This window comes from Balaenoptera physalus (assembly GCF_965194825.1).
Source record: "Balaenoptera physalus genome assembly, chromosome: 15".
NCBI lineage: Eukaryota > Metazoa > Chordata > Mammalia > Artiodactyla > Balaenopteridae > Balaenoptera > Balaenoptera physalus.
The window spans coordinates 68,824,771-68,847,024 of record NC_138894.1 but is presented as its reverse complement, the minus strand read 5'-3'; the positions used below and the strand labels follow the sequence as shown (position 1 = coordinate 68,847,024).

General features: G+C 39.3%; 1 protein-coding gene across 2 annotated transcripts in view; it reads left to right on the top strand.

The window, feature by feature from the left end:
• CRIM1 (cysteine rich transmembrane BMP regulator 1) overlaps positions 1 to 22,254 on the top strand; it is a 205,186-nt gene that overhangs the window by 43,917 nt on the left and 139,015 nt on the right. For both annotated transcript variants that reach the window (XM_082427666.1, XM_082427665.1), the window contains exon 2: positions 4,749 to 4,922. In XM_082427666.1, coding sequence (XP_082283792.1) covers positions 4,749 to 4,922 — 174 coding nt within the window. The remainder of the gene's footprint in view (positions 1 to 4,748; positions 4,923 to 22,254) is intronic.

Genomic DNA, 22,254 nt, shown 5'->3' with positions numbered 1-22,254 from the left:
CCTTAAAACACTAAAAATAGAACTACCATATGACCCAGCAGTTCCACTACTGGGCATATACCCTGAGAAAACCATACTTCAAACAGAATCACATACCACAATGTTCATTGCTGCACTATTTACAATAACCAAGACATGGAAGCAATCTAAGTGTCTATCGACACTTGATGATGAATGGATAAAGAAGATGTGTCACATGTATACAATGAAATATTACTCAGCCATAAAAAGAAATGAAATTGAGTTATTTGTAGTGAGGTGGATGGACCTAGAGGCTGTCATACAGAGTGAAGTAAGTGAGAAAGAGAAAAACAAATACTGTATGCTAACACATATGTATGGAGTCTAAAAAGCAAAAAATGGTTCTGTAGAACCTATGTGCAGGACAGGAATAAAGACCCAGATGTGGAGAGTGGACCTGGGGACATGGGGAGGGGTAGGGGTGGGCTGGGACGAGGTGAGAGTGTGGCATGGACATACTCTACCACATGTAGAATGGCTGGCTGGTGGGAAACAGCTGCATAGCACAGGGAGATCAGCTTGGTGCTTTGTGACCACGTAGAGAGGTGGGATAGGGAGGGTGAGAGGGAGATGCAAGAGGGAGGGGATATGGGGATATGTGTATACGTATGGCTGACTCACTGTGTTATACAGTAGAAGCTAACGCACCATTGTAGAGCAATTATAGTCCAATAAAGATGTTGGGGAAAAAAATCAGTTTCCTTTAAGAATGCCCTTTATTGAAGCAGTACAGGTTATTAATTTTATTAAATTTCAACCCTTGATTATACATCTTGTGAATATTCTCTGGAATGAAATGGGAAGAATGCATGAAATAATCCTGCCTACTGAAGTCCCACAGTTGTCTTGAGGTAAAATATCATTTCCTGGTTTCTTCTAAATATCCAAGTGGAGATGTCAGGTTAGCAGTTAGTTATAACTGACTCTTCACTGGAGTACTCACATATTTGCATGTATTTGAACATGCATGAATTTCTAATTCATACATGAAATTATCACATTTCTTTCATTTTGTATATAGAGAAAATCACATTTGGATTTGGTATCTTGCAGAAGTTACAAACTTAAAAATACATTTGCAGAGGTATCTCAATTATCTTGACCTTTCAGGCTCGGAGACTACATCTTGTCCCATGGAGAGCACTAGGAAAAAACTACTTGATATAAATAGTTAAAGGGCAGTACTCCTGTTTTTAATCACACCCACCTCCTTGTTTTTAAAGTCCTGACCAGTCCAAGGAGAAATCAGAAACTATATCAGAATCAGAACCTTGATCCTTGTGCTGTATATGTGGATTTGCTTAAGAAAAGAAATTTTAAAACATCAAATTTGCCAAGTGTTGTCAGCGGCAGTATTGGGCTCAGATTTGATTTCTGTATAATCAGACTTCACTAAATTTTTGCTTTCAGTCCCTGTTGGATGGCTGTTACATTAAAGTATAATGTTCTGTAATAGAAAAACATAAAAGCATTTGTCTCATAAACATGTTGTACTTGATCCTATAAAGCAGTGGTTGCTAAGGGAACTATTTGCCAAGAAGAAAAACAAAGTATTGATTAGGATGGGGGGCATAGAAAGGAAAGGGTTTCCTCTCAAAAAAGAAAATAAAAGCATGTAAGACATTTTTGGCTTTAGAGTCAGAGGCCTCCTGACTGGACCGGGTGACCGTGACATTTCCTGAGGGGATGGTCAGGCTTAGCTGTGCACCATCAGGTGCAGCCTGTCGCTGTTGCCGAGAGGCTTCTGCTGAGAACAGTCAGGAGCTGGAGAGGGCATTAAGGGAAGTTGCCTTTTAGTTCTGATTCCACACTCAGGGGAAATGGTCTTCCTGTGGGGGGGCAGAGAAAAACATCTGGCAGTGAAAACAAATTGGCCCTGAGATGGACTCCTTGGAGGGGCTGTTGATGCCAGCCAGCTGATAAGAGGCTGAAGTCTAGAGCTGAACTGGGAAAGAGACTAATGACAGTTGATGCCTAGAGAGAAAGGTACCAAAGTATGTCTGAGCATTTCTTCAAAATGCCTGCCTCATTAATGCTTCACTAATAAGGTTTTTGAATAAGATTTTTATTATGTAAACATGTTCATTATAATGAAACATGTTTTCCTTGTTATACATCTGTGCATTTGTTTACAAGACATTTTCTGTTTAAAAAAAAAAAAAGCATAGTCAACAGCATTGACCATACCAGTGACATGGAAAACTAGATAGAGTTACTGAACGCTTGTACTAAGTCCTGGGGTTAAGGGGGTTCAAAGTTGGGTAAGACCTGGCTCCTCCTGCACGTGAGGCCTCTTTGTCTAATGGGGAAGTTAGACTTGCATGAAACCATTATTAGAAAGGGTAAGAGGTGTGCACAGGTGTTTGTAGGAGCGTGGAGGATAGAGAGCTCAGAGTTGGAGAAGACTTCTCAAAGAGGTAACATTTGACTTGGGTCTTGAAAAATGAATAGGAGTTATCAGAGGAAGGCGAGAAGGAGGTGTTCCAGGCGATGATACTCTGTGAGCAAAGGCATGGGAGCATTTATTGAGGGTTTGTAGTGAGAATCTGTGTGCTTATTGGAGCATTAGGATGTGTGAGGGATTGGTGCACGATGAGTCTGTACAAGTAGGTACAAGCTGTATCATGAAGAACCTTGTATTATACAATAAGAAGTTTGGACTTTTTCTTGTTGGCAAGAGAGAACCAATGAGCAGGCTTGTCTTTTGAGGAAGATGATTCTGGTTGACAGTGTGGGAAATGGGGTAGTGCAAGGAGACAGGTTAGAGGATGCTGCAGTGGTTCAGGAGAGTGATGTCTTCAGGGAGTTCCAGTTATGATGGAGGGAAGGGATGTTTATTGTGGAAAAAAAAATCTGCATCAGAATCCACTTGATTTGGTGATACATTAACTGCATATATTTACAAAGATAGCAATAAAGATTTCTTCTTGGAATATGGGGTGGGAAAGAGGAGAAATACAGTTTTTCAGTAGTTCAAATGTTACTTGAGTTTCTTACTGATTTTTAGGTTCCTAGGGTTGAACTAATTTTGAATTACAAATTTGAATATACGGTCAAAAGAATTTCTTTACGGTAAATTTTGCTGAACTGTATTAGGCTGGTGGTACTAATAACATGTCAACAATTAAATATAGAGATAAGAAATTGTTTACCTGAGGCATTTTGTCATGTGTTATAACCAAAGACTAAATTATCACCTACTTTACTGTGTTGAGTTGTTTCAGTATATTCTATTCTGGTTTTCCTTTCAAAGTAATTTAGTAATTTCACTGTCGTCTTGAAGATAGGAATGTCCCTTTGTGTGTATACATGTTATATACCTGTTATTTCTAAAGACCAAATACAGTCTAAATAGGAAAATAAATCTTAAAACAGATAACTTGTGTTTTTGTTTAAACTTCTAATATTGTTTTACTAAGAGATGAAGCTCTGATCAAATAAGAGAGCCTGATCTTCTGAAATCAAAACATAGGAGATTTTCTATTCTCCCTTTTCAAATAATCACCCTGAAGCTCTTTATTTTGTAAATGATACCCTTCTAAAGACCTCTTGACAAGAAAATTATTTATTTCAGTGAGGGAGAACAGTCTTTTCCTGACTTAGGCAGTAAGTCAACGATGTCACCAGAAGGAAAAGTTAGCCTTATAAAAATTATAGCCATTTGTTTGCGCTGTCTTTTGTGAAAACACATTCTTAAGATGTCTTTATACCTGCCTTACTTTGAGCAACAAGTTTAAGTATCTTAAATTCAAGCACTTTTAAAAGATTCTCTCCAGATATGGTTATCAGAAACATGTTTACTATTTAATAGTCAGTACCCAGTTAAGGTGTGATAAAGTATCTATTAAAGATAATGTTAAGAGGTGGGAAAAACTCATAACATCACAGAGACTCAGAGAAATAGTCTGGTTTCCTACAAGAAGCATTTCAACTATGAGGAATATTATTAAGGATTGAGTCTTGCTGTGGTTCTGTCATGTTTGTTTCATTTGTCTGAACTGGTTCCCATGAAAGTTGGTTTTAAAATCTACTTGATTTCTTACAGTCAACTCCATTCCATGGCCCAGGACACTGATATGGTCTCAGCCGCAGAATTTGACGACCTCAGCCTCTCACTAGGCTGTAGCCCTTAGTTTTGTTTGTTGTTTCTGGCTTTGGTTGTGGGCAGTAATGGACATTAGCATTTGTACTGAAATGCATTGGAGGGCATCTCCTCCGTTGTATCCCATTCCTGACTCCTTGGGTGGTGTCTGTTTACATTTATTAGCACTGCCTTGATATATGAAGTTGCAGAGCTGTTTTAAACCTGAAGCTGGTCTCTACCAGATGGGGTAAAAAATTTGGGGTTTTTTTTGGAATAATTTTGTAGATTGACAGATGTAGTTTTATTGAACATGGGAAAATCCTGGAATCTTTGTTTAAAATGAAGAAATTTAAAGGAATCTCATTTGTTTCTGTAATAACACATCAGAGGAGTAGTGGTTTTTGATCAGAAACGTTTGTATATATAGCTAGTTAATGTTGACGTGTATGGCTATATTTCAGTCTTCTCATTTATTAGGAGGTTGGGTTTCATTCATTTGTAAAATTGCAGCCAAACTGCCTTTCGTAAATTGAGGTGTCAAAATCGGATGTTAATCTTGACATCCTCGCACATTTTTGCTTTCAGACAGGCCTTTGAATGAAGCTAACAAGCAAACGTTATGTGGTTGTTAATTGTTTTACAGATGAGAACTGGGATGATGACCAACTGCTTGGTTTTGAACCATGCAATGAAAACCTTGTCTCTGGCTGCAATATAATCAATGGGAAATGTGAATGTGACACCATTCGAACCTGTAACAATCCCTTTGAGTTTCCAAGGAAGGATATGTGCCTTTCAGCTTTAAAGAGGATTGAAGGTAAGTACGCATTTTCAGTCATAAGCGTGAGCATTGTGTAACTCTGAGCAGTGATGGTATTTGAGCTGGAAAGGGCAAAGACAAGCTTACAGAGATTGGTAGCTTTGATAATCTCAAACAAGATGCAGAGAGTTGACTAGGTACGGACGTGATGGCGTATGTGTGCCTGTGTGTCCACGCACGTGTGTGTTTCCTGAAAGCGGTGGAATGGTCATGCTGCGGTAGTACGGCCAGGGTAGTTTGTGCCAGCCTGCCTAGGTCATCTCTGCATAATGGATGATTTCACACGTGGCATGCTTGAGGTCAGCATCTGTTGTTACCATGTCCATTCCGTGTGATTTACCATAAGATGGTGCTCCATGAGGAGAGCGCTAATTAGAAATGCAGCTCATCTGGCAAGAACGTGCATCTCTTTAGAAGAGGTGGGAGATTTGTGCAGTGGCGATCGGAGGCTGAGACTGGCTGAAAATCATATAGGTGTGGATGGGTCATTGGGTGCTTCCCCTCTGGAATGAAGTCAGAAATCACATTAAAATAACAAGAAAATAACGTGGCCCATAACTTTTATACATTCATGCATAAAACCTAGAAAAGAAATTTAGGAATTGAAAATATCAAGTAATCAAGTAATTAGGAGTGGCATGCCCAGAGCTGAGTGCTGTGCCTCGCCACCAGAATTAACAGAGGGTGTGGCATGGGCTTGAGTCTCAGCCCTGCCCCTGATCAGCACTGAACTCTTGCTGAGCCCCAGGTTCTGCTCAAGGAAAAAAGAAAACTGAACGAGACTTTAAGTATACCTTTTGTCTTTACAATGATGCTGCTCAAAGATGGAGAAGTTGGTAATATAGTTTGGAATACCCAGGATTTTCCAAGTCCAAAATCAAGATTATAAGGGCAGTAGAGCAAGGGCTCAAGTTTTTGAATTGTATTAAGTTTCTCAGACATATTAAATGGCAGTAAAGACTGGGAAATGTGCAGTAGCCTCTAAAATAGCATTACTCTTTGTGTTTACCAATGCTGCTGAATCTTTAAAAGAGAGTACAATAGAAAACAACAGAAATAAAATTTTGGAAACACAGAGAGTCTTAGATAACATTTATTCTAGTCCTTGCATTTGAAAATTGAAAAACTCAGCTCTACACGGTGGATGACTGACAAGCCAAGTTCTAACTGTGTAAAGTCTTTTTTGAATCACATTATGCCATAGACAACATAGTTACCAAATTCATTTTTATTGTCTTGCGGCTCTTTGCTCCCCCCGTCTTCACCCCCGTTGTCCGCTAAAAAAATAGTATATTTTGCCAACTTCAGTGTATAAACTTGCAGGGGTAGAGATGAAGCGGTCAAATGTCTATTAAATTAATTTAATAATTCATACAAATTTTATCACGTCATATAAAATAATACAGCAATTTAGAGTATTACTTTTTGCTGTTCTTACATTTCACAAAACTGTTTTAGTCCTATTTCAAATGCCTCACCGTCACTGTCATTGTCTTTGCTGGAGCTGATTTCCGTGTCATTTAACACTGTTTCCTGAGCACACCCTCTTTATTGCCATCTAAGTTGTTGGAGATGCAGCAGATTTTGAATCCAAGTTATCACAAGAAGTTTTGTTCCAAAACATGGTGTCTTTTCACATAAAACTAGGACAGTTACATTTTTAATTAGTGAGGTGTATATTTATGATCTTTACAGTGTGGAGATTGACTGCATTGATTTTTCAGGTGTTTCTGAAAAGGCTGTTTACAAGATCCAGCACTTCCAATTTTGACATCATTCCCTCAGGAATAATTACTGTGGCTGATTAAATTTCTCTATGCCCCCCCTCCCCTGGTTTTTTTTAACAGATTCTGTCTGATGGCCTCTTTATAATCCGAAAGTAGGACTGGTTGAGGTCATTTAAGGTTTATGTATCTTCCACAAATCGTACTTGTTTTTTTTAAAATAAAGCACCCTGTAATATTTGAGGCCTTGTAAGAAATCAATATTGGGGGATTTCCCTTTCCTGTGAGATAATTTTGAAGAAAAAGCTCTACTTCTATTCAAGTATATATTGCAAATGAAAGAGTTAGTGGTGGTATATCACTGTATATAATTAAATCATTAATAAACGCAATGAAGACTTGGAATGCTATAGGAATTTAGGGCCAAAAAAATGTGACCTGGCATTATATGATAAGGTATTGTGGAGGAGGAGGAGTCTGAACAATTTGGAATTTGGATGGTGATGGATTCCAGGAAGAAGAATGATATGGACAAAAGAATAAAATGTACAAGTGAGAGTTGCATGACTTACATGAAAGACACTTGGGAAATGAATCTAAAAGAGCAAGTTTATTTTTTTTTTGCCATGGCAATAAAAGCGCCAAATCCTAACCACAAGACCACCAGGGAACTCCTGTAAAAGAGCAAGTTTTTATGTTGATAGGCAATAGGAACTAAAGATGGGGAGGCAGGACAGGACCAGATGATGAAATGTCTTCCACATGGCTCAGGGAGGTTAGGCCTGGTGATAAGAGCTATCGGAAATCACTGTAGGTTTATGAGCCGACAGCAGCAGAGCGTGGAGAAATCAGTGTTAGGCAGATTGGGGTTGTGGGGCGTGGAAGGAATTTGCAGGTGGAGCTTCTGTTGGAGAGCTCGGTGGAGCTTGTTGGAGAGCTGTTTCCATTATTTAGATGTGGTGTCACAAGAGACTGGTCTAGGGGATGGCAGGGGAAAAGCAAGGAAGAGATGGAAACACGCCATTTTGATGGAAGAATGTGCAATATCTGCTAACAGACAAGGGAGGGATGAAAATACAAAGATGATTCTGGGGTTCCTAACGTGAAAGAGTAGAAGAATGATAGTACGAGTAACAGAAATGGGAAAACATCTCAAAAGGTGGAACTGAAAAATGAGGTGGTTGTTTTAGAGGGATTTAGGGTCAAGAGGTACTTTAAAAATATGGAAGATATTACAGGATGTTTGAATGATGACAAGAATGATCTAGTAAAAAGGGAGAAACTGATAATGTAAGAAAGGTGATGACTGCAGGAGCAAAGTCTTTGAGGAGGGAGAGGAGCAAAATTGTTCCTCTTTCTCAGAGGTGTGTAAAACAAGGCCATCAGCTGACATTGAGGGGGAAGAAGGGGTGTGAAAAATTGGGGAGGGAGAGGAAATGGAAAATAGACATCTCAGAGAGAGGACGAGTGAATTAAGTAGGGAAATGTATTAGGGTCACCTGCTAGTGCTGATAGCTTACTTGAGGTTATAAATTTGAAGGGAGACCAGCCAGCACAGTTGTGCGCTTTTCCCCAGCTCTGGTGCATGCAGTGGAGGTGGAGAGGTGGCTTTAACCAGGGTTAGGATTTTTCCTGATGAGTCTGATACAAAGAGAAGGGCACTGAGATTGAGAGTTATGCAAGAAAGTGCTTATGGTGACTGGCCATGCCATTGCTGCTGGGAAGGATACAGCAGCAGTCAGTAGGGAAGGAACAGAGGCAGAAGTTCTGTAGATAAATGCAACAGCTACATGTAGTTGGTACATCATGTGATTGCATGTGCTTTATGCAAACAAGGTGTTATTTTTTTTAGAGGAAGAGGAAGAATGATCTGAAATTAGTGATGAGAACAAAGAGGACCCCTACCCCACCCCCAGGATTTATGGCATGTGGGCGGTGAATCCGTCCCCACTTGAGAGGACTTCAGGGAACAGAGAGCAGTCGGGGAGGAGGACCCAGGTTTCCATTAGAGCACAAAGGTGAAGGCAACCATCTGGAAGGGAGAATGACAGCAAAGGGGATTTTGGTGATGACAATCCACGAGTTCTAGAAGGCACAGTAGAAGGATTCGGATGGGAGGGTTGTGCAGAGCATGGGTGATTTTGCAGAGCCAAGGAAGATTGAGTCCAGAGATGATGGATGTACCTGGTAAGTTTAGACTTAGTTCTTGAGGTTTGTTATGAGAAGGTGAATCGTTAGTTCTAGTTAAAAGCCTTCCTTTGAGGACTGCTCTCTGGGGCATTTTGTAATGTGAAGGTATGTATGCAGTTGGGGGTGGGGCAGAAGGACTAGTGTTCTTGCCAGAGCATAATGGGAAAATGTGGGTCCCCATTACTACGTTTTGTGAGCGAGTTCTGAACATGAATTTTAAGCATAATTACAACAACATTTTTAGAATGTGTGGAAGTCATTGCAAAGCATTTCAATACCATATTTATAAATTTATAGAGAACAATGGCAGTTTCAGGGTATTTTAAAAAAGTTCTTGTGTATTATACTTTTTTAAAAGGGAGGGTATTGGTCCTGGATTTTAGTGAACACATCATCATAAAGTCAGTTTGTCACAAATTTAGAGGAAATAGGATACTGGATAAACAGGCGGCCATGCCTTTGTACAGAATAATTTGTCAGAATCATCTTTGTTTCTCTGAGGAAGAAGAGAAAGACTGATAAAGGGAATGAACTGCAAGTCATCCCACCTTGATCTTAACAAAGCTTTTAGTTTTATGCCATACTACCTATTTATCATCGGTTTGGTACATGCTGTACCGAGCTCCACAAAAGTTAAATTGATACACCATCAGTAGAGGGGACCACATTAACAAAAACAGTACCAGCCTCTGTGGCTGCTACAAGGGTTTTCTTGAGGGGCCTCTCTGGGCTTGGTAATGGTAGTTAAAGTTGATACGAAAGACTTCCATGATACAGTGAATAGGTTGGACTTTTAAGTTTGCATGTGACTACAGGTTGGGGTAAGTAGCTTTTGTTTTCTAAAAAAATTACTATAATTCAGAGTGGTGGTAATAAAGTCGAGAAGTAATCAGAAATATGAAATCATGCCAGATTCAGAGAAGGATGTAAAACACCCTAGAAAACATTCGTCTGTCGATCCATCCATCAGATATTCATTGAGTGCCAAACATGTACTAGTCACAGTTCCAGTTGCTGAGGATACAGCTTTCGTGGAGCTCACATTCAGAAGGGGAGGGGTGACAATAAACACAAAAGTGAGCAGGAAAGTATCACGGAGTATGATAAGAGCTATGAAGAGTAATCGTCAGGATGATATGATAGAGAATTACTGGGTTGACTGGGGAAGCTGTTTTAGATAAGGATGTCAGGGGAGTTTTCCATGAAGGAAGAGCATTTGACCTGAAATCTGACTGTAAGCAGGAGTCGAACTTGTGCTGATCTGAGGGGAGAGAAGTCCACGCAGAGGACACTGCAAGTGCGAAAGCTCTGAGTTGAGAGAGAGCTTGGTGTGTTGAAAGAATGTCGAGAAAAAGCAAGAAGGTCAGTGTGGCTGGAATGTCATGGGGGGTGAGGGGTGGGTAAGGGCCAGGTCACACAATGCCTTGTATTAGATAACGACGAGGTGTGTGGACTTTGTGATGAGTACATAGGAAAGCTGTTGAAGGATTGTGAACAAGGGTGTAATGTAATTTGGTATGTGTTCTAAAAAGTGAGCATGGTAGAGAAGAGACTTGGGAGGAGGCTGGAAAGATGCAAGAATGGGAAATTGTCCACAGGTAGTGTTCAGGTAAGAGATAAGGGGGACTCAGACCTGAGAGCTGGAGATGGAGAGATGGGTGGGTTTGAGATGATTTGGAACTAGACTTGTTGATGACTTGTTGACTTGATGACTTGTTGTAGACTTGTAGACATGTGGGGGTGAGAGAAAGAGGAATCCAGGAGAGCTCTTAGATTTGGGGTTTAAGCAAACTGTAGTGTTCTTTTTTTTTTTTTTTTTTTTTTATTTATTATGTTTATTTTTGGCTGTGTTGGGTCTTCGTTTCTGTGCGAGGGCCTTCTCCAGTTGCGGCGAGCGGGGGCCACTCTTCATCGCGGTGCGCGGGCCTCTCACTATTGCAGCCTCTCCTGCTGCGGAGCAGAGGCTCCAGACGCTCAGGCTCAGCAGTTGTGGCTCACGGGCCCAGCTGCTCCGCGGCATGTGGGATCTTCCCAGACCAGGGCTCGAACCCGTGTCCCCTGCATTGGCAGGCAGATTCTCAACCACTGCGCCACCAGGGAAGCCCTGTAGTGTTCTTTACTAGGAGCAAGAGCAGATTTAAGGAGGACTCAAGAGCTTTGTTTTGGATAAATTAAATTTGACACCGAAGTAGAGCTGTTTGTCATTTAAGTAATTTTTGATGTAATTAACTCATTAAGTAGCATTCATATATATAGCTTCATGATAAGTATACTGAGGGCTACAAAGACAGACATACATCCTTGAGGAAAAGTCAGCCCTTTCCACAAGGAGGTCTGACCTTGTTGGGAGATTCTAGAGAAAAATAAAATCAACCCAAATTCACACTGATCTATCACTAGGCAGAGTCTAGCCAAAGGGATATCTGTGTGGGATCCATAAAATATGTTCTTAAATATACTTGTTTGACATCACACATCACGTGGATTACTGGAATAGTTTGGGTGCTGTGGAACTTATTCCTGTTTGGAGCTATGCAGTGAACATTTTGCAAAAGGAAGAAGACACTTGGGACTTAAGAAAGTCCTCCTTTGTTTTAGCTGAAAGCACTTAGAGGTAATGTTTAAAGTTTTCTAATTTCAGGCTGTATTTAATTATTTTTTCTCTATAAGATATTTTAGAGAAAAGATAGTCAAAAATTGTCGTGAGGTATTTTATATCATTGTCTTATGTTGAGTGGACAAATAAGAAATAAGAACTGCTATACATTCATAAGAGGGGTAAAGGAAGGCTTTGTGGAGGAATTGGGAACCGAGTCCAACTCGGAGAAATGCATTGAGTGGTTCAACAGAAGGGAAAGGAGAATTGAAGAGCAGCATTGGAGATAGACAAGAGAGGATGGACAGAGGGAGCCAGATGGAAGGGATAAAGGTGGCAAGTCAGTGGGCTTTAGTGGCTGATTGACTTTGGAGGGTGAGGAAGAGGAAGACTCCTAGATTTGGGGGTGAGGGGTGATTGTCAAGATAGATGCTTGAGGGGCTTCCCTGGTGGCGCAGTGGTTGGGAATCCACCTGCTAATGCAGGGGACACGGGTTCGAGCCCTGGTCCGGGAAGATCCCACATAAATAAATAACTAAAAAAAAAAAAAAAAATCAAGCTTTGAAAAAAAAAAAGATAGATGCTTGGCAGGGGCATGATAGTCAGGCTATGTATAGTGGTGTCATATACTAGGATGTGGAATACAAGGAAAGCAGCCTTATGGGAGGCAGGATGAGCTGGATATTGAGTCTGTTTTGTTATGTTTGAAGTATCTGTGGCGAATCATGGGAAAAATGGGAGTTATGGGTCTGGAACTCAGAGATCTGGGCTGGAGATAAGGATTCATGAGTCATCCTCCCAGGGAGAGTACGGTGCTGTCAGTGACCTTGGAGTTTATAAGTGATGGGAGGAGTATGAGCACTTTTAGGAAGATTAATGTGACAGTAACGTGCTTAATGGAGGAAAAAGCGCCTAAAGTAAGTGTTAACACACCAAAATCAAGACGAAATGACCTGTGCAGCGACGGTGGTGCAGGAAGAGTCGAGTGCTCTGTTAGTATAGTGGAAGGAAGCCTCAGAGCTGTTAACGTCAGCAGACTGAAAGTTAGCCTGAAACACAGCTGTTGGCACCCAACATAGTGGGATGCATAAAACAATATATCATTTTAATTAACTGATCGGTTACTTCATTGATTTGTACCCCCTTATTCAAGAAAGCCTTTACAAGTGTTTGAGTCTAGGAGGTCAGACCCACCTGAGATTAGAGCCATTCAGAGTAGGAGCGCGAAGATGATGAAATAATGGGATAGGAAGGTGAAGAGATAGCGTTGTAGTCGTAGACTCTTTGAGTCCAGAAGGATCCTCTCCTCAGCATTCTGTACAAGTGCCTTCTGAGGCTGCTCCTTTCATTTTAGAGCTGCTTTAATTCTTTATTCATTCATTCATTTGTTCACTCAAAAAGTATGTATCGAGCACATGCTATGAGTCACTGAACCTCAGATGCCACCAGTTTGACTTTGTTTTGCCTTTAACTGAAAGACCATTTTCTAAATTGCCTGAAAGGTCAGGTGCATAAATTGACTCACATTTTAGATCCACTGTGGAAATTGGCTTTTGATTTTTTTTTTTAAAGGAATTCCTTTATTTTTATTATTTATATGTTTATTTTTGGCTGTGTTGGGTCTTCGTTTCTGTGCAAGGGCTTTGTCTAGTTGTGGCAAGCGGGGGCCACTCTTCATCGTGGTGCGCGGGCCTCACTATCGCGGCCTCTCTTGTTGCGGAGCACAGGCTCCAGACGCGCAGGCTCAGAAATTGTGGCTCACGGGCCCAGTTGCTCCGTGGCATGTGGGATCTTCCCAGACCAGGGCTCGAACCCGTGTCCCCTGCATTGGCAGGCAGATTCTCAACCACTGCGCCACCTGGGAAGCCCTTGATTTTTTTTTTAAAGATATTTTATAAATGTCTTAAATGATATTTATAAGCATTTGTCCTATCTCGGAAACTTACATTGCATAATATGTATGCTTAAGCAGAAATTAAGGATTAGAAAGAATATGTTTACATGGGCTTTCATATCTGTATTTTTTCTGCTGCTTAAAGCAAAGGGAAGTTTGATTTTTACATTGTAAGATGTATCCTCTGAAGCTAAACTAATTATGACACAGACAAATGGCTTCTGTTTAGTAGACTTTTCTTTCAGTTTTTAAAAATCCAAATAGCAGTTGCTTCAGAGCCTTAAGTTTTATTAATTATTCTGTGCCCTAAATTTACTATTTCAGTCCTGCCTAAGGAAATGTTAACTATTACGTGAGCTTCTTACTCCATTTTTAGTTTTCTACATTGCACTTATTTTTTTCACACAAGTAGTGTAAGTGCTAAATGTTATTCTTGGTTGTTATCTTTCTCTTGGTCTGTAGCCTGCAGTACAACCTGTGCTGTGTGGCCTAATCAGATATTCTGGCTCTTAATGCCATCTGTAATGTTTGTCAGTAGACACACATTTAATTAGTATGTAGAAAGAATTACGATTCTCTCTGCTTTTATTCACAGAACTTTTTTACTTAAAAGTTTTTTGGTTTTTTCTGGGGGTGGGATGCTCACAAAAAAGTACCCCAAGAAAATATGATCAAAGAGAGCTGGGCATATTACTTAGTATCCAGTCCATCTTTGAGGTAGTGCAGCAGAATTCCCTCTTGACCCTCTCGCCACTGGAACAGTGCTGGATGGAGGCACTTTCATCTGTAGCAAGAAATCTGCTGCCATCCCATAATAAAGTACAGAGATGACAGGTACACCCAACTCTGTCCCATCCTGAATTCCCACATGGGGCTTGAGGCCCACGGTGAGCCCTGGGTATCACGCACAGGAAATCGCGTAGGTTTCTTAAAGTTGAGAGAGCTTGACCGTCATACAGAGATTTTGATTTACCGGGACTGGACCAGGATGGGCGAGTCTGCATTTCCAGCCAACCCTCAGGAGGAGCTGTTACGGCTGGTTTTTCACCACACTTTGAGTAGCAAAGTCATAGAGGGTTTATGTGAATCTGCCTCCCTGGATTTGCTGTATTGCTGTGAGAGAACATCTTGTCTTTAAGTAATCATTGGACTTACTTTCTAATACATTTTTGTTTTTAAAAACGGAGCCTATGTATAAATTGCTTTACTTCAAATATTAATACATAGTAATGGTTTTATTATATGACTTTAAAAACTTTTTTACAAGTAAATATTAAAAAGAAATTAAAACCCCACTGAGGCATTTCATACTGCATGTGTGAGATCACATAGTGAGGAACAAACAAATTCCCAAACTTTGGATGCTGGGGAAATTGTTTTGTTTTTAGTAGAGATGATTCTCTATATAACTTTACCTTTTTGACCTTTGCTAAACTTTAGAAATATGTCTAAGACCTTATATCTATGAATTTTTTTTAGTTATATTTATCTGCATGGTATTAAATATCACTATCCCCAAATCTTTCATAATATAGTATTGACTATAGTAAAAATGATCCAGTGTAATCATTCATTCACAGGCTTAGACATACTGAGAGTCAAATTAAATGTTCTCTCAAAATATAACTGCTGTGTACTGTAAGATTATGATACAGCAGCATTAAATTTATACAGTCCTTACAAATTATCAGTACTGTAATTATTCCATTGGAGGGCGGATAGAAACGGAGATAGGTGTTGTACATTTTACAAGGTTTATGAAGTTCAGGGAACTTTGGGAAGCACTTGGCCCTTCAAAACTGCTGTTACATAATCCTTGATAATAAAATATATGTACTGAACTACCAAAAAAAAAAAAAGAGAGAGAGAATCTCTCAAACTCTGATTCTTACTTATTTTGAAGCCAGGCATTCTGTGTTGCAGGGACTGTGCCTTCTCTGCTTCCAGACATTCATATGCACCGATTCACAATTCTTAAGTTAGTCATTTACTTCATTAAAATTACTCATCACAGATTCTATTTTTCTTAGGCTAGGTACATCTGAAATCAATGTTATGCTTGTGAATATATTGCTTTAGATTATCTAATTTAAAAATATATTTTTGAGGAATTAAGTTAACATTGCTTACCAAGTTTAGAAACACTAACCCTTCCCTTAACCAAATAAAAAACACATTTAACCTTACCTTCACCTCCTTACCATCAAGGTTCCCCTGATTTTGATTTTTGCTTTAGCTGGCCAAGTGCCATTAAGGTACTTGTTTAATTAAGGCAGTAAGGCTTTTATGCAACTTTAAATCTGTATTGCTGTTACCCTCTATAAAAAGTCATAAGTTGATAATGTGATTATCTTTCCTTGTTTGGTTCATATATGTAAAATGATTTTGAAATCTAAATACACGTGTTTCACTTTAAATTCCAGCAGCATCCCAGGGAAAGTGTAGACAACATTATTTATTTTCATAAGTATTTTATTTACGTTGACAACCAAGTGAGTATTTTAGAGTTTTATGTTTTGGGTACAAATTGTTATTTTGATGTCTTGATAACTGGTACAGAGGAAAAAAAAAAAAAACCAAAACATCTACCAAGAGGCGGAAACCAGTTTCAAGTATCTGGGAAATCAAAACAGGAAACTCGGGGAACTTGCATAAGCCCAGTTGGAGAGGAGCAGTTGACTGAATAATTATATAATTATACCTGCATTTTAACTGTTGGAAGTCATGCAGTGACCTTCTGGTAGTTGTGATTTCTTGTGCCTAGCAGGAAAAAAAGTCATGATTAAATTTGTTATATCCTTGTGCTAAGATAGGAATGTGTGTGTGTGTGTGTGTGTGTGTGTGTGTGTGTGTGTGTGTGTGTTTTAGAGGGGCATTTCATTCAATCATTTTGGGGTTACAATAAATGGTGTAAAATTTTTTTTCAATCTGACCCTTAGAGGATGCTTGCTGTACAGTTACAGGTAAATTGGCAGTACTACTTTGTTCTGTTTATTGATGTCCTTCCCCTTTGTTTGCTTTAGCTCTTTATCTGTACTTTCAGCCCATCTCTTCTGTCCCAAGCTGTGTGTAGCTCAACCATCTGTCTGTCCTCTTCCTATACCTTCTCCCAGGTTAGTGACAGGAGTACCAGAAATTGTAGGTGAACAGTTTTTGCTACAAGTGTATGCTTGTTTCAAGATTAAATACCATATGCTTAGTAATACTGTTTTAAAAAACACACTCACTGTTAAAAGGCCAAAAAACAACCTGACACCTTTAGCCAGAGAAATGGTATTCTTTGGGGACCATGCTGAAAACTGTATTTCCACCTACCAGGGATGCTTAAGAAACATTCATCTAAAGCTGGCCTTTAGCAGGTTAACGTTTTAGCTTCTGGGTAGCGCTGAGTAGTCCCTTGCGAATTTGTGGTTTCTGACTTGGCTGTAGGTGACCTCTCAGTTATTCCCAGGGCTTGGCGTGTGCTCTATCACACAGAGCTGCTGAGTTGCTGCTTTGCCCAGCTGTGTCTGTCTAAATGCTGGCCCCCACAAAGGCTTTTCCTGACATGAGCAAAGGGTCTGGAATCCCAGCCCAGGAGGCCTTCTGAGCTGCTGCAAAGGGAGCCGAGTGGGGACCACTTCCCAGAGCACGGCCTCTCTGAGAGGAGTTACAGCTGCCCCTTCTGTGTCCTCCGGCCTCAGGCCAGCTGTCTCCATCAGAGTCGCAGAGGGTGTGGACCATCAGGAGTTGTCATTCCCAAACTCAAGCCATTAAAACCTCATTAATTAGTGTAATCAGTATTCCCATACCATAACCTGGGGTTTTGGATAACTCAGGCAAGCTTGGTGGATTGTATTTGTTCTGCTTATGCAAAAAAAAAAAAAAAAAAAAAAGTCTGTTCAGAGGGAAGTTCAAGAAAGAGTTTGGGAGCATGATTGCTTTAGCAGGAATTTGCATTGCATCAAAAAGTGGTCATTTCAGATGTTCTGATAATTTTATCAATATAGGTAAGGATTCTCTGGTAGGTAGTGTGTTTTTTCCATTTCCCAGCCTTGCCAGTATTTACCTAGTACCTTGATTAAGAGATCCTCCAGGAAAAAGCAACAACAATAAAAAAAACATTTTTGAATAAAGAGGGTTTTAATTTTTAAAAAAAACATGAAAATCTTTATTACTGGAAGGAGACAGCCATGAATGCATATAATCACGCATAAAGATATACCTCTAGGCAAAGCTACAATTTCCTCCACTTCTTCCTGTAGGCTAACAGAGCTAATTTAGGAGAAAATGGTGAAGACTGCCAAATTTGTCTTTTCTCCCCTAAGCCCACCCCATTCTGTTCTTTCAGGTTTTTCCCACCTCAAAAGCCCAGCATCCTTTCTCTCTTTACCACCAGCACCAGTAATCTAGGAAAATGTTTAAATACTTACCTCTTATTGATCGATTACACTCTAGAATGTTGCTTCATCCAGCATTCGCATTATAATCCTTGCTAATTGTGAAATTCCTATCGAAGGAATTCAGCCCAGAAGGAGGAGAACTCTTTAGCATGGAGCAAGAATCCCTAAAGTTAATCCTGCCCCTTCCTGACTGTGTCCTGCACACCTGGGGAGCATGGACCTGGGTCCAGCCCAGATGTACCAGGGCATTCAAGGAGACATGGAAAGGATGTCGCCTCTAGTGGAAGAGATGAGATGGGCACACAGGCAGTTGTAATAAGGGCAGATTGGCCATTCCTGGTCTGAATCGTGTTGTACATGGTTGGCATTCTAGAAGATACTGATAAAAAATAAATCAAAGCTTAATCAGTTTACAAGCTATTTTGTGATTTATAGAACTACTATATTTACTTCCAGAGCTGGTGCTATATCTTCTTTGTGAAATGTTTACTTTCTCAGGAAAGTTATTTAAGAGCACTAAAATTCAATATTTGGGGTTTTTTAAAATTAGAAGTGCTCTAATAAAAGGAAAATTTGACTCATTCCTTAGTTCATATTGACCACTAAGATATTGTTCTGAGCATTTGAATAATTTATTTTGAAACTTATGAGACCATTCTTCTAATGGTGCATAGTCTCTAAGATAAGGATAGTGGATTCACATTGGTTGTTGAAACATCTAAAGCTGGGGATACACCTTTTATACACCTTTCGGTCTCTGTTTCTAAGTGTTCTTTGCATCAGGAGGAAGTAACAGTATAAGTAGTGCCTGTAAAGTTGGAAGAGGGAAGGAATTAACATGTAATGAATTAATATTTGTGTGAGTTTTTCAGAGACTGGAATGTTCCTTTAAATTGTGGATGTGTTTTTCATTTCTGGCTGATAACTTCCTGGTTTTCCTACACTTCATTATTCTTTTCTCTGCTGCTGGGATTCTTTTTTTTTTTAAATTTCCCGAAAAGCAAGTAAAGTGCTTTCTCCTTATCAGTAGCCTTTCTTTTCCTGTTGCAATAACAAAAGAACAATACAGGAATTTAATAATGTTAAAAAATTGATACCCCTTTTTCTGAATATATCCGTGTATTTGTCTATAGATAAAATCCAGGTTTTATAGACATAGAGAAAAGCTGCGTGTCGGTAAAATGAGCTCATATTTTATCGTGTCCTTCTTATTTTTTTTTCCTTTTACCCAGTTTGGAAAATGAAATAAGGGATTTTTTTTCCTCATCAAAATCTGTTCCCATGGTCTGTTGTTAAGAGTCACAAAGTCCTGAAAGTTAGAAAGATAGGTAAGACCAGTTGTTGTTCCCTTAATAGAAGGGCGTTTCAAAGGTGTCTGGGAAACATTCTGATCTTGTTTATGTATTTAATTATATAAAAGACTGTTATTTACTCTCTTTGCTGTTTTGGCAAAAATAAAGTCCAGTCTGCTTCACAGAGCTTTTATAAATATCAGGGGTGTGTTTTTGCAACAGTGGACATGAAAGGAAGCTTGTTTCAGTGTTTTGATGCAGTTTGAGTTCATGGCAGAGGTGCATTTAAAGTGGCTTCCTCAAGTATCCTTGAAACCACATTGAGCAAGGGCACTGGTGACCTGTCCCATGGTGGTCCTGCTATGGCCTCAGAGGACCTGGCTGGCTTACTTCTAAAGCATGAAACAAAATCTAACAATCTCAATTGTTTCTGACCCAGATCTGGGCAATTAGTGAGGTTTTTAAACTTTCTAAATACCTTACCTATAATATATAAAGTGATATTTATCTCTATGGCAGTAAAAGGAAAATATAATATGATCCTATTTATATGTTCCCGGTGCCTTTTGGTGTTCGGGTTGCTAATCACAGTGGAACCTTCTGAGTGTTTTCTAATTGAGAGCCAACTTATTTTTTTTCCATCAGGAATTTTTCAGACAAATTAGGCTGTGGTGTCACATCTCAGTGTGACATGGAACTCCCCAAAATTTTATGTGTTCTTTCATGCCTCCTGGCCTGACTTTGTGTCTACCTAAATTCAGGCTGTATTATAGTGTTTTCCTTGAGGGTCTTTTAGATATATCAATAACTAAGCTGACATCTTTAATTCAGAGAGTATATCCCATATGGATCTATAATAGTGTGTTTATGTGCATAGGAAACATGTTTTTTCTATAAAAAAAATTATACATGTCACATGTGCATTTGTGTATTTTCTGTGCCAGAAAGTGCGATCTATACACATATGTCCCATGTGCATATATGAATCTATAGCTAGATGTATGTAAGCACATGTACACACATGGTGGCATAATAGTTAATACATGGAAATAAATGCAACCATAGGATTATTTTTTATCTTACCTGATATGTATATGTCTGTATTTACTTATATGTTATTAAATATGACAGTGCTGATAATGGTGTTACCTTCTCTCATTAAGAGTTTTCTGAAAATTTTGCTCATCTATTAGTCGTAGAATCTAAGCCCCAGCTCTACATTCCAACAGTTTTTCTTAAGAATTGGTGTAATATTATGCACTTTGTGAATAGCTTATAGAGGACAAGGCAAGAGTCTTCAAATAAATATTATTCAAACTCCTTCCACTTTCATTTCCCTTATCACCATAACAACCACACCCAACTTTGCTATTAAACCGTGTTGTCTATCTGCTTCCCACACGCTAGTGAAGCTGACCCTTTGAACAGCAAAGGAAATATGAGAGATAACGTTGAAAATTGTCTTCCTTCTGTTGACATTTCGAGAGCAACAAGTCAGAAAGCTTGTCTCCCTCTGGGTAGACAAGAGGCTACGGGTCATGATTAGATGGTATGTCCATTAGTAACCATGATGACTCCCAACAGAATTATTTAAAACATTCCAGTGAATAACTCAGAATTCTGGTAAACAAAAGGGGAGTGGTTGTTAACTGACAAACTGTTTCAATTTTCTATATATGGGAAGGAGACTACTAGGGAAGAAGGTAAAGATCAACAGAAAATAGAAGTCTCCACATTTCTGAGGTTAGGTGATTCTGGATCACCCCAAGTGAAATAGTGTTTCTCAGGAGCCTCCACATATGGCCGTTCAGAGCTCTGCAGTGGGAGTTCTTTGCTGTGTTTTACTGCTCTATTGATTGATGTGAGACCTCTATACCATCTTTGCCACATCCTATAGTTGTATCACTGCTCGGTTCAGAGAGATTTTAATTAAATCACATACTGAGTTGATGCTTCATGGTTTTGAGTTACTCGTCTATTCCTCAATCATATTAACCTTTCCATCAAGATTTTTGCCAGCTCTTAAAGATTCCTTTCTTTCAGATATGTTTTGAAGACTTTGACTGATACGAGTGATATAACCAAATGGGGTGGCCCATTTGATAAACGTTTTCTGAACATAATGAAACATGGTTGATTTTGTTGTATTTCCCATGGGCTGAGGTACTGTTTTCTATTACCAGAAAACACATTTGAAGTCTTTATCAAATCTGATGTTAAGTACTTCCTAAGAAGAGAAATAAAGTGATTCTATCTTGCATTTATTTACTGTTATCTGTAGCATCAGAAATAAATGAATGTCCCCAGAAAAAAGTGTTATGAAATTACAGCACATAGACATATTGAGGGATTGGGAGGTAGTAACTGTGAAATGGGCTTAAAAATGACTTTATTCACTTAGTGGCATTTTGGAAAAACTTAAGCAGTCAGGGAAATGAGCCAATCTGTATTAATAGAGAGCATTAGAAATTTAAGTAAATCGTGTTTGAAAGCGATACCAGGATTTCCCTTGAATGCTTCTGAATAAATTCTGCTCGTTTAATGTCAGTTAAACGTGTGTCACTGGCATGTAGAAACTGAGAGGGCCACAAAAATATCCACTTCGGGCTTTAAAATATTGAAGTCCTTTAATGTTCTTTTGACCTTCAGTTAAAGGACATAGTCACACAGCAGAGGAAATGCCTCACATTCTAGCATCTGGGTTTGTTTCTTTATACTTTTTTGGCACAGATACAACAGTAGAGCTTTTCTTTCCTTAAATTTTTTTCACAGTACAGTCAACACAGGCTTCTCACACAAGCGGGAAAGGACAGTTGTGAGGCCAAAAGCAATGTTTCTGCTCTGCCCTCCGTGGCAGGGCCTCATTGAATGGCTTGTTGTTTCACAGGGAGCCTAGAACCGGAAAACAAACAAACAGAATCCCACACAAATACAAATTTTGTATAAAGTTAGGTACCTCCACATGTGCACATAAACATATGTATACATACTCAAGACTTCATATTAGCAGTCAGTGTTCTTTTTTTTTGAGCTTCTTGAGTCGTTGCCACTGTTCGAAGTATTTCATCTGTATATGGTTTGAGGATCTGCATCTGGATTTTTAGCTGCTTGAAGCTGTTTCTTTCAGCAGTTTCTCCGGTAGCTTGAGAAGAGAACCTAGTTTAATTAAAATTCGTATAAAGTGTATGTATGTTGACATAGGTGCTTTATTTATTTCAGCTCTGTTAGTACTCTTCAGCCATGTGTATCAT